Source organism: Vigna radiata, chromosome 7 (genome assembly GCF_000741045.1).
Source record: "Vigna radiata var. radiata cultivar VC1973A chromosome 7, Vradiata_ver6, whole genome shotgun sequence".
Lineage (NCBI taxonomy): Eukaryota > Viridiplantae > Streptophyta > Magnoliopsida > Fabales > Fabaceae > Vigna > Vigna radiata.
In genome coordinates this window covers 55,111,306-55,124,776 of record NC_028357.1, presented here as the reverse complement: position 1 = coordinate 55,124,776, position 13,471 = coordinate 55,111,306, and the positions used below count along the sequence as shown (strand labels likewise).

Genomic DNA, 13,471 nt, shown 5'->3' with positions numbered 1-13,471 from the left:
TTCTGAGTTCCTTTTTTATGAAAAAAAAAATTATATAAATGGGAACAATTAGGTTGTCAAATATATATACAAATTTTGTATGAATTCTTTTGTATGAATGTTTAACTTTCTTAAAATAAAGTTGGAATAAATTTTAACTTGAACATTTTGAATGTTTAATATTTGATCCTCATAAATTGAGAATGAATAGGAACTTATTAGGTTTACAATTTGAACATTTTAAATTATGCTAAGTAGCCATTTTCTCCGTCAGCAAAAGAAAATGCATAAATACTATAAGATGTCATGTTCTATGTACTTTTCATATTGCATAAAACTTGTTAATCATTTGTGCATTTATATTATTTTGACATGCAAATATTGTTACTTCATTAAAACAATAGAAAAATAAAATGATTAAATATATTTTTTACTCTAAACTTTAAATAAAATTATAATTTATTTTTCTTCTAAACTTTAATATCTCAAAATTTAAAAGTAAATAAATATATTTTCTTAATCTAACTGTGTTAAATTATGTTAACGTGACAAACAATATTTCAAGTTAGTTTTGAATAATTTACATTTTTTTTTACACATTTCAATTCAAATTTCATTCGTTTTTTAAGTTTTGCAAGAAAAATGCATTAAAATTTGAAAAAGAAAATGATAGATTTCAATTTTACATCCAATTTTACATTCTTTCAGTTCACTGCGAAGATATATAAATTATTTTAGTGGAATGGTTACACGTTTATGTATTAAACAAAGAAATAGCATAAATGATTGAGACAAAACTTTAATTCTAATTTTAAAACAACATGAAACTACATTAATGTTGTCCTTTTAAAGAAAAGTTATACATGTGTATATTGATCATTTACACCTAAGATATATTGATATAGAAGGAGATTGCATGTGTCACGTCATATATCAGAACTGAACTGGCTTGTCTTTTGCTGTGTGCGTTATGTGTGATAGCTGAAGACAGAGAAGAAGAGTGTGGTGGGGTCAGACCAGACCTGACAAATAATAGAAAAACGTTTCTTCCACAACGAATTTTTGACAACAATTTGACAACGACACGTGTCGTTGTCTCATTTGTTGTTTTAAATGAAATTTTATTAGTTCTGAAATGAAATCAGATGGGCATTTTTGGCAGATGGAAATGCTGAAACTTGTGGCACCTTCGACTTACGAAAGTGTCTCGTATATTCTAACTCTCCTTCATCTTTGTTAGTGGGGTCTCTCAATCTCGTCGAAGCTATTTTTCTCGGTCAAGGTTTTCCAATCTCGCAAGGAGTATCGCAGCACTGAAGTTTGGCAAAAGTGCTTTGCCACTTTAGAAAATTACGAAACACTGTGGTCTCTTTGTATTTGTCTGCATACGCTTTGTCTCTCTCTCATAGTCCTAACAAAAGAGAAACCCTTCAAATCTATCTAACCTTTGTGTCTGACTCACTGTAGGTCGTTGTTTGTAGGTACTGTGTGTAGGTGTGTCCGCATTGAAGTGTTGCGAGTAAGTGTTGATAGGAACAATTCAAAGGAGACATTTTTTGCTGTGAGCGTGGTTATTGCGAAGGTATTTTATATGTCTTTATTTTCGCTTTGGTTTGTTGGATATTTTTTGGTGGGTTTTTTTTGTTTCTGTCGTGTTTAGGGTTTTAATGTTTTTCCACTTTTTTATGTGAGTTGGTGATTGAGTTAAACTATGTTGTATTTCTTATACTTATGATGTTATTCGAGTAGGTTTTGGTATTTTATTTCATTGTTTCGATCCAGATGTTGCTTTATTTGTCTTTTACATTAAGTTAGCATTTCCTCTAACTAGTTCATTTTCCTTTATTATGATGTAGGGTAGTGGTTTCTTTCCTAATTCACTGAGGACATTAGTTTAATTGTAAGACCAAATGGAGTCTTCTAAAAGCAAAGTAAGTACAGTTTAGTCATTTCTGATTTTTATGTTATTTTGGAGCAATAAATTGAATGTTGTTAATTTGTACTGTTTTACAGAGGCAATGTCGAGCTTGGATGAAATCATCCTATGTTGTGCACATGAATTCTTTACTACAATCGAGGCATGAGAGGCGCATACAGGAAACTCCTTTTAAATGGTTGTTAGAAATTGTAGATCCTATAGAGTTGAACATGAGATTGATGAAACAAATGGTTCGTAGATGGGTTCCCCACCATCAATCATTTAGAGTTAGGCAAGAGTTGCTTCCTTTTAATGTGGTGGACGTTGTCATGACATTTGGGTTTGCAGTAGGCGGTTTGGAGGTTCCTTTTGATGAGTCAATTGTAGGTAAAGTTGGTGAACTGTTTAATTCAACGACAATTAAATTGAAAGTTATGATAAACATTTTTTATAACATTGTTGTTAACGAAGATCTTGATGTAGATGTTGTATGTCGTTTGTATATATTGGTTTGTTTTGTGGTGTTTTTTTTCCTAGAAAGGCTAAGTGTGTTACAAACATCCCTTGTCTAGTGTTAGATGATTTGGATACTTTGTGTAATTATGATTGGAGTACTGCCATACATACATATCTTGTACGCAGTCTACATAAATGCAATAAGAAAATATTGACTGGAGTGATTGAGGATTCTTTAAGCATAAGTGGGGCTTTTGTTGTTTTGCAGGTATGATTAATTTTTACTGCTTGTGGTATTTTTAGCCAATACATTAAGTGAATTGATTGTAATAAGTTTCTTCATGAATTTTTTTTGCTATCGTTATAACTTTGGGTGTATGAATGCCTTTGTTTGCATGGAGATACTTCTCTCAAGGTATTTCCGCGGCTTCTGCGATTTCGTTTGTTACATTATGACACTAATGAAATAGATGGTTTGTTGAAGAAAGGAGAGGTAAATAATTTGTTGAACATAAAATATTTATGTACTTTTCTGAATTGTAGAGTTGTTGCTTGAATGAGGTAATTAATTTTGACTTTGATAGGTACAATTTGAATGGTACCTTTCACCCAGTGATCAGCAGAATCCCATCATCCGTGCTGCATTGAATATGGATGCAGTGGGAAGGAGTGAAGAAGCAGCTGAAAAAGGTGATGATAGTTTTGAATCTGCAGTTGCTGCAAGAGTGGAAAAAATAAGAAGAAACAACGAGAAAATAAGAACTCTAAAGGATGAGATTGCTGCTTTAAGGAAGCAAATTAGTGATGGAAGAAAGACTGTAATTGTTGATGGAGACGGGACTGAAGAAGCTGCAGGTGACGCACCTGAGGAAGCTGCACATGATGAAGCTGCAGTTGATGCACCTGAAGAAGCTAAAGGTGAAGAAGGTGCACATTAAGAAGCTGCACCTGAAAAAGCTGCACCTGAAGAAGCTGCAACTGAAGAAGGTGCACCTCAAGAAGGTGCACATGAAGAAGGTGCAGATGAAGAACTTGGTGATGAAGAACCCGTAGAGCATCCACCACTTTTCATTGACATGGGTGATGACAAAGAGGATGAAGTAAATTCCCATGTTGAACCGATAGTCGTAGAGCCTTTGGATACTTTTGTTGGTGATCCAAGAGCAACTGTTGATTTGTTTCAGTTGCATTACTTGGTGACGCGAAAAGGCAATGTACAGAGGTAACATCAGATGAATTATTTATTTTATTACTGCATAATGATATGTAGGTAGCTGACATAATATTGTGAATTTTTCAGCTATGTTTGTGAAATAATGGGTCAATTGCTAACCACGAAGGATTGTACCTCTTTAGGGCCCAGAGAATATGTAGACAACATGGTAATTATAGAATTGACTTTTGTTAATGTTGTTGTTAATGTGATAGTTGAATAAGTTGATGTTTAAGTTGATGTTAAAGTTGAATAAGTTGATGTTACATGTTGTCTATTGTTTTGTAGGTTATAATTTTTGCAGCAACCGTGTTCATGTATTTTGAGAAAAGGTCGATTGGATTCATAAAGAGGATGATATTCAGTCCAATGTTTGCGGTAATAGCTGTAATTACAGTTTGTTTTTTTTTTTTTTTGTATGGTATATTGCTATATGGCCAGTGTTGTTTATTGATTAAGTTTGTTGTTTTCTGAACGACAATAAGAAAAGAATTGCCAACAGACATGTGTGGCAAGTTAATGATTACCAGCCTTATTTCCGAAACGATCTAGTACGAATGCAAGATTTGTTGTCTGCTGATTGGGTGAGAATGATGTAATTGTTTATTAGGTAGTAGTTGATTTTATTGGTTGTTTTTATTTTGACTTATTCCAAACATTTTGTAGGTGTTCATCCCAGTTGTAAGTGGTGGTCACTGGTGGTGCTATGCACTGCAGGTCTGCACTATGAAGTTTTTTGTGATTGACTCATTGGAGAAAGGAATCAGAAGACGTGCTAGGATTGACAGAAGCATTGTATGTTTTAGAATTGATGTTGAGTGGTCAGCCATTAAATTGTTGTTATTTTGAACTTGTTTTCGTTATTTGTCTACATTACAGGCTAAAAATATTCAACAGTTTTGGGGTAAGCTATCGAATACATATGAAGATTCTAAGATTGATTTCAATGTTCATGAAGCGAAAATTCCAGTCCAACCTAACACGTCAGTGTATATTATGATTATTCTTAAATTTTTTGTGTTTTTATTAAAAGAAATAATGTATGTATTTTGTTTTTGTGTACAGATACGATTGTGGTGTTATCATGATGAAAGTATTTGAAATGTGGGATGGAGAGGACAAATATGATGGCAAAAGCATGCCTAACTATACTAATGTAGGTAAATGACTGAATTTGTAAATATAACATTATATATTTAGATTTATTCTAAAGTTATTTGTTTGTTCATTTCAGGAAGAATTGTCTGAGTTTAGAAAGAAGTATATATGGGACTGGATCCTAAACGATGACAACGTTCGAAGATTTTCAATTCTGAAGCTTTTAGGATTACTACACCAAATGTGAGATGTGTTGTTGGTTTACATTGTTATTGTATAGAACATGAATAGACAATGTAATTATTTAGAGTATTGAAAATTCTGACAGATTTTTGGAGTTTTATAGCAAATTACAAAAGCTTATTTTTTGTTCAATGTAATGAATTATTGTATTTAATTTTTTGAATCAATTGTACATAGATATATGAAATGAAATCAATACAGTTAAAGTAACGTTCATGAATTATTATTGAAGATGATTTGATGTCTGTGTAATTGATTGCAATCAGGCTGTAATAGGTTAGCAGTGCATTTGTAAGCGATTACAAACAAGCTGTAATCGCTTACAGGTGCCTCTGTACCAAAAGTGCATCGCTGCTCCTGCCTCTGTTAGAGGGGGCTCCCCAGTGTGTGGTGGGTACTCACTTGGTCAGAAATTTAAGTGCATGTGTGAGGAAGAGGGATTTTGTGACTTATGTGACTATGTAAGCGATTACAGTCAATATGTAATCGCTTACAGGTGCCTTTGTACCAAAAGTGTAACGTTGTTCCCTGCCTCTTTTAGAGGGGGCTCCCTAGTGTGTGGTGGGTACTCACTTGGTCATAATTTAAGTTAAGAATTTCATATTAATGGTTGTTTTTGAGGACCAACAAAAAGTTCTGTGTTTATTAGGGTATTTGACCCAATTGCATGTGTGAGGAAGATGGATTTTGTGACTTATGTGAGTGTGTAAGCGATTACAGTCAGGCTGTAATCGCTTACAGGTGCCTCTGTACCAAAAGTGCATTGTTGCTCCCTGCTTCTGTTAGAGAGGACTCCCCAGTGTGTGATGGGTACTCACTTGGTCAGAAATTAAAGTGCATGTGTGAGGAAGAGGGATTTTGTGACTTATGTGACTGCTTAAGCGATTACAGACAGGTTGGACAGGCTGTAATCGCTTACCAAGGCCTCTGTACCAAAAGTCCAACGCTGCTCCCTCCCTCTGGGAGAGGGGGCTCCCCAATGTATGGAAGGTGACTTGGTGAGAATTTAAGTTATGAATTTGAGATTAATAGTTGTTTTTGGTGGACCAAAAAGTGGTTAGGAGTTTGCTATGGTTTTCCATCCAGTTGCTTGTGTGAGGAAGAGGGATTTTGTGACTTATGTGACTGTGTAAGCAATTACAGTCAATTAGTATATCATTAATTAATTTATTTTTTTTTCAAACTGAAATGTATGCAACATCTTCTTTGTCAATTTTCAAGCAGAAATCACTCTCTAATCCGTCAAAACAAGATTTGCACAATTTAACAACATTAACACAATATTGGCTTCTTTGAAATTTTTAAAGTTTTGATATCTCTCAATACCACATTTCGTCCGGATTAATTTTCTTTAGCTTTCTTGCATTTTGTCACATGTTTTAGTATTTATTTACTTATTTTATTTTTTATTTTCTTTATTTTTTATTTATTTACTTTATCTTATTTTATCTTTTTTTATATTTATTATTTTATCCTTATTTTACTTTTCCTCTTATAATTTCTTTTTTTAATTTTCGTTTTTATTTTCATTTTTATCTTTTATTTTTCTTTATTTCTTTATTTTATTTATTTATTTATTTTTTGTTTTTGTTTAATATGATTAGTAAAAAAAAGAAAAAGATATAAAATTCTATTTTGTCTTTTTTCGAAAAAAAAAGAAAAGAAAAAAAGAAAATAAAAAAAATGAGAAAAAAACAACAAAAGAGATTTTGGTTTGGAGGGGCTGCTGGTACAGCATGCAGAGGATGTGGTGGATTGGTTTTGGCAGGCACGGTTTTGATTTGCAAAAGAAAAATTGGCAGAGACAAAAAAACGGTTAAAGGAATCACAATGGAGAGAGGAATGGGCACGTCATCCAGCGGGTTGAAAAGGTATTAGCCATCGAGAGAAAAGGGAACAACAAAAAAAAAGACGTCTGGAGTTAAAAGAAGAGTCTTCAGGGGAGAAAGGGCAGAGCACAGAGTGAGGATTCCATTGAAAACAAAAGGGAAGAGGAGAAGGAACGCTTGCACAAAGGGGAGAAAGAGGTCGTCGGAGTTGACCAGGACAAGCGGAACTCCTAGAGGTATGTTTTTTCCTTCGTATCTGTTCCAGAGAGCTGGTTGCATCGTGGGAAGCTTTTGTGAAATATTGATGATTGGTACTGCTCTGTATGAATGTGTAAATATGATGTTGTAGTGTATGCGTTTTTCTTACTCCATCACCCAAGTACTTAACAGCTATTAGCCATCCCCGGGTCCCTCTTCATCACCCAAAATCATAGGATGGTTTCAAGGCACGGGTCCGCCGTCAATATCTTCATCTTCATCCTACTTGTTATACCCTGTTCATAGTTCCCCTGTTACACATAAACAAGCAAAGAACCAAGAACCAGCCAATATTCCAACCCCATTTCCCTCACCCAACTTGTTCTTCGACGATGCATCAAACACACTAAGACACACGCACAACGCCAAACATACACAGAACAACATCTTCATCATTGTCATTCGAACCTACAAAGTGAAACAACAGAAAACAGAGAACCCATTCTCATCTCCATAAACCCCTACATCGCAACCAGAGCGTCATTGCCACCATCACACCAACAACCAACAACCATTCCACCATTGTTGTATGACCAGCAACCACAAACCAGATGATAAAATCATGTCCCCCAATACGCCCCATCTGCATCAATACGCACAACATCACAAAACCAATCACCAAGAACAAAGGTCAATTCCCAGCACCCACACAAGCTCATATTCTACCTACACTAAACCAAAACGAAAACTTGCTTCTGTACCGTCCACTATCGCTTTCGACCACTCAATACCAATCTCTCTTTTCATTCACTCTTATCCAACCTACAAAGAAGCAGAACAGAAGAGGGGAATGTCCTCGCTCGCAAGTGCGAAGGGGAGAAGAGGAGAATCCAGTGTGATCCTCGAGGTTTTTGGTCGCGAGGAAGAAGGGCTTTTGCGGATGGCGCCGGCGGCAGCAGATTTTCGTCACCGGCAGCGATTCTGGTGGTACCCGTCGTCGCCAGCGACGACAAGACTGAAGGAGTTGGTAGTGTGGTGTTTGGTTTCGAAGAGGTGGTGGTGGCGGCGATTGGACGTCTTACGATCGCCTCCTTCCTACGCGTCGAGAGGAGCTGGTAAATACTGGGCATCATGGCCGGCGGTAGTCGCCGGTGGCGATTTCGTGGGGGCTGTGGCTGTCGGAGTGGTGCGGTGGCGCGCAAACCCCCAAACCCTAGGCCGACGCGAGCGGAAGGAGAGAGAGTGAGGTCGTTGTGGCCTGCGTTGGCCGGTAATGGTGGCGAGGACGTCGGCGTTGCCTTGGCTGGCCGGATGGGAACGGCGACCGATCGATTCGGGTGGTGGCAAAGGAACCCAATCCTGGGCAGTTGCGATTGGGAGTGAGAAAGAGAGAGAGACCTAAGGTGGCTGCAAATGCAAATGAGGTGAATGAGGGGAGGAGTTTCGACCCCTTGGAGCTTCTAGGTTAGGAGAGTGTGGGTTTGGATGCTTGGCCCAACCGAATAATAACAAAAAAAACAACACTTTCCTCTCGCACCCCCGTTCCTCATCTTTGCAGCCCCTTTTATTTTCTGCTTGGGCCAGGTTCATGGGCCAGTCCCATCCTCACACCCCATTCTCCAATCCGCACACCCCATCTTTCATTCTGCACCCCGGTTTCTGATAAGCTACATCCCTCTGCACTTGGGCTTTGGCCCAGTCTGGTTGTAAGAGCCAAATTTGGTTTGCAGCCCCCTTGTTTCGTTTTCACACCCTCTTTTCCACTTGGGCTTAGGCCCAATCTGTTTATAAAGGGAAAAATAGCTTAGACACCCCTTCTCTTATTTAAGCACCTCCACACATTTTGTTATTTACTTATCATTATTTATTTATTTATCTTTTTTTATTTATTTTATTTTATTTTTTATCTTTCCTTTTGTTTTCATTCTAAATATTTATCTACCTTTTTTTTAATATACTTTTAAAAACAATAAAAATGTGTTTAAAGGGTTCAGCGCTTGTGTGATCGCACGCATCCTCCTTGTACGGGACACTTTTTCTTCTTCTTTTATAAAAAAATCAAAAATATATTTTAAGGGGTCTAGCACATGTGTGATCGCATTGTCCTTGTGCTAGAAAACCCTTTTCTTTTCTATAAATAAAAATTAAAAAATATATTTTAAGGATTCTAGCGCATGTGTGATCTCACGCATCGTCCTTGTGATAGAAGACCTTTTCTTTTTCTTACATAAAAATTACAAAAATACCAAAACATCCTTTTTCAAACAAACAATCAACCTTTCAGCCAGAACTACGTGATCATTGATTCTCCATCCAAAGTGGAGATACGTAGGAAACAATTCCTCAAACAAATTTCTCAAACAATTTTTCCAAACGGTTTCAAAGAACTACGTAACCCTATATTCTCATATGTAGGAGCAAGGTCAATCCTTGTCGGGCACAAAAAACGCAAAAAAATATTTTGTTTTCTTTAGAGTTTTATTTTAGTGGAAATTAAACATTTTGCAAACCACATCAAATTTGCGTATTTAGTTAAAGGTATTGCCTTAGGGCAGGCGTTGTGGGGGTGCTAACACCTTCCCCACACGTAACCGACTCCCGAACCCAATCTTTGGTTTTCGTGGACCGTGCTTTATCATTTTATGGTTTTTCCGTAGTTTTCCAGAATAAACTATGGTGGCGACTCCAAAATCTCTTTTTTTCAAACTCGTTTCTTTTTTGGATCATCATCCCGTCGCGATTTTCCGGTTGTAACAATGTCCCTTCTAATTTTTAACTTTGGTATAACTCATGTTATGTTTATATTTAATAATAAAAAAAAAGAAGGTTTAATAGGTTCAGAGGTCCCTATTTTTGCGAGTTTATTCCAATTGGGTCCTCATATTCTGAAAGTTCTCAATTGGGTCCCTATTTTTTTTTTTTAATAAAATAGAGTCAATAATGTCCTTGCCGTTAATTATTGTAGACGGCGTTAACTTTCTTACCATGTGGCATGCTGAGGTGTCTTTTACTCAGAGTATGAGATTACTACGTGAATATTTATATTGTTTTAAATTTTAAAACATGGTAATCTGATTAATGAGTGTGTTTTATTTAGGAAAAACACATTAAAAATTAGGAATTAGTGACTTGAAAATTGGAGGTTTCTTCTCTGAGTTTCTTCTTGTAGGTTGGGGTTTCTTCTCTGAGTTTCTTAATTTGAGTAATGAAATAAGCTAAATTTGAGGAATCATTTTCACCCCAACTATCATGTTGCTTTTTAAAAATTGGTAACAATAATAAGTTTCATATTCTTATTATTATTATTTTTTTCATCTTGTTCTTTGAGGAAGTAGAGGTTAATATGTAGAGACATAATAATATAGTTCTTTGGTTGAGAAAAAATATAGTTAGTACAGTTTTAACATTTCGCTTAAAGGATGGATTTATTTATTAGAGAAGAAACATTAAAAGTTGTGTTTAACAATCATAAAGTAGCTTTTGCATTTTTAAAAGTATTTAAACAACAACATAATTACTAGAATATTTTTTATTTTTAATTTATAACTAATATTATTATTCTCCTCTAAAGAGCATTGAGTCATACCTCCTACATAATCACTCCTTATTTTGTGTCTTAAAGATTTATTTATTAGTACTTTATATATTCTATGATTGTTTTCATATTTTTTTCAATGATATTTAATACATTTATATGATGTGTTATGAAAAAGAAATGAATAGTTTGATTTGATAAAATGCATTACAGAATTTAAAACTGATACGTGATCACACTACTCCGATTATACCAAAGCAGTAACAAAAGAATATATAAATTACTGTAAGCATTTCCATACCAAAGCAGTAACAAAAGAATATAGAAATTAGTGTAAGCATTTCCATGTCACTGATATTTATATATTTCATAGGCGATGAATCAACAATATTTTTGCATTATAATATTTCATTGTCATATGGTCATAAGAAAAACATTAAGGGTGAACGACATGGTACCCGGCAGATAAGGCCTTTCTTGATGCTACTTCTATATTTTTTTATGGATTAATTCATGTCTATTGTTCCTTTTTGTTATATCAAACTATAGAAAGAAGGTGAAGAAAAGGAGTTTAGAGAAAAAGAAAATAAAGAGGAAGAATTGAGAGAAAAAGATATTCACATTAAAGAAATTATTTATAATAAAAGCTACTTTGAAGAAACCAGTTACTAGGCTCTCGTTGCCAAACAAAAGCCATTATTGGCAATTTCTCAATCACATCATAACAAAACCAATCAAATTGCAAGACCAACAATAAAGTGCAACTAAGAACTAACATAACTCTACTCTGCTTCAGGTAAATTTAGCCTATAATTAAAACGACTTTTCACTTTCTTCACCATCTCCTTCGCCTTTGAAATCATACCTTCATCTACCAGCTTATCCACCACAAGTTGCAGCAACGATACATCAACACGGCCCCGTTTTTGAAAAAACTCCTCGCACAACATCATTGCGGTCTTCGAATCACCCTTCTCACGCAGGAAGGGAACAACATTAGAGTAGTCATAATCATACTTTAGAATGATATCAAACCACTCCATGACCTTCTCCAAATTACCGTTATTCACACAACTTTTGATGGCAGCATTGGCGACAGCATTGAAGTCGGGATCCACACCAAACAGGAAGCGAATAAGGATAAAGTAAGTTTTGCGATGACGGTAAAAATCAATGTTTACAATGACATCAAACCATGTCTTGGCCCACTCCAAATTACCGTCATTGACAGAACTTTTGATGGCAGTATTGATGAGAGCATTTACGTCAGGCTTCACACTTAACTTCTTTATTTCTCCAAAAAACTCAACAACTTCATCCATATTATTCTCCTTGACCAACCGCACCAACTTAGAAGAATAACTCCTCAGGTCCGGAGTAACATTCTTAGCATCCATTTGCCCCCATACTTTCTCGCCATCCTCAACACTACCCTTTGAATACAACCCATCAAGCAAAGTGTTAAACGTAATGGAATCAGGATTCACACCCTTCTCCTCCATCTCCTTAAGAACTGACAGTGCCGAATCAAAGGAACCCTTTTTACAAAAAGCTTTAACGAGAGTGTTGTACGACACCAAATCAGGCTCGATTGAGAGTTGAGTGGGGAGGGTCTTGAAAAGCTCATCCACGACGTTGAACTTCCTGGAGTGGAGGTATGCGGCCAAGAGGGCATTGAAAGAGAGCACAGTGCGGTTGCACTTTCGCTGGGGCATTTCGTCGAACACCATGCGGGCGTGTTTGGCCATGCCAGATTTGCCATAAAGGGATATTAGGCGCGCAGAGAAATCCTCTTTGGAAATGTCGGAATACTGTTTTTGGTGTTCGAGGATGTCGCGAATCCACCGAAAGCGCTTGGCACCGGCGAGACGCCGCACTGTCTTCTCGTAAATGACGGTTTCTTTGCGGAACCGGTTAATGTCGGAAGCTTTCTTGAACTTCTCCACCAACCTTTTTAACTTCACTTCTTTGTATAAATCCTCCGAAATAGACTTCATGCTCACTGTTGGTGGTTCTGTGGCAGTGCAAAAAGCACAGTGAAGAATGCGATACATTTTTGGATAAGCACTGAGAAAAAAGGCCTGAGTTCGTACCACTAACAACCCTAGATTAGATTACTTGTTTATAAATAGGTTTAATAGTTTCGGAAATTGCTATTTTTGCGGGTTTATTCTAATTGGGTTTTGGGTTTTCGTTTCAATAAAATTGAGTTTTTTACTATATGCATATTTATATTATTTTAAATTTTAAAACATGCTAATCTGATTAATGAGTGTGTTATATTTAGAAAAAGCTCATTAAAATTAGGGATTAGTGATTTGGAAATTGGGGGTTTCTTCTCTGAGTTTCTGCTTGCTGGTTAGGGTTCTTGACGGTGGAGAAGAGAAAAGACGAAGGTAGAAAGTTCGAGCCCTCTCTTCACGATAGGGTTTCGCCTCTTCTCCTCCACGGTGCTGCTGATGTTCTGTGATAACGAGATGATGGTCCGAATGGTTAGCTGGGTTCGCATTAGCACTGGTGGTGGCGAGGAGAATGTAGAAATTGTTGCGGTGGTGATTTATGTTTTTAGGGTTCTTTCAGTTTGAGATTTTTCTGTAGTGTGGAATTAGTGGGTTCTATTGGAGAAGACGAAGATTGATGGTGGTTCTGTTGGGTTCTATGTAAAAAATCTTTAATCTAAAATTTTGAAGTACTACATAACACTGCATAACTGGTTAACTCTCTCACTATAGTTAAACCCTTTTGCTCCTCATTTCACCCTTGAAGGAACCAAACATAATAAAATTAAGATCCATTCTTCTCCAATAATTCTGGTCCACAAAATCTCACTTTCTTACTTTCAACTTGTTCTTATTTACATTATGCCTGCTCAGCCGTCCTTTCACTCTCACGCGCCTCCTACTCCTTCTGCATATCTTTTCTTTTGCCAATACCTATTTTCTCTTTTCTTCTTATGTGTAAAGTCCAATGCCACTGTTTGTCACTGATGTTGAGATCAAAAT

General features: G+C 36.1%; 1 protein-coding gene across 1 annotated transcript; it reads right to left on the bottom strand.

The window, feature by feature from the left end:
* Positions 1-11,069: 11,069 nt before the first annotated feature.
* LOC106769574 (pentatricopeptide repeat-containing protein At1g55890, mitochondrial-like) lies at positions 11,070-12,753 on the bottom strand. The gene has a single exon (XM_014655245.2). The coding sequence runs from the start codon at positions 12,521-12,523 to the stop codon at positions 11,252-11,254; it is 1,272 nt and encodes a 423-aa protein (XP_014510731.1). The 5' UTR covers positions 12,524-12,753; the 3' UTR covers positions 11,070-11,251.
* Between the last annotated feature and the right edge of the window lie 718 nt (positions 12,754-13,471).

Bases quoted from the DNA above. Each gene is read 5' to 3' on its own strand.
- LOC106769574 (XM_014655245.2), bottom strand. From the start codon at position 12,523: ATGTATCGCATTCTTCACTGTGCTTTTTGCACTGCCACAGAACCACCA.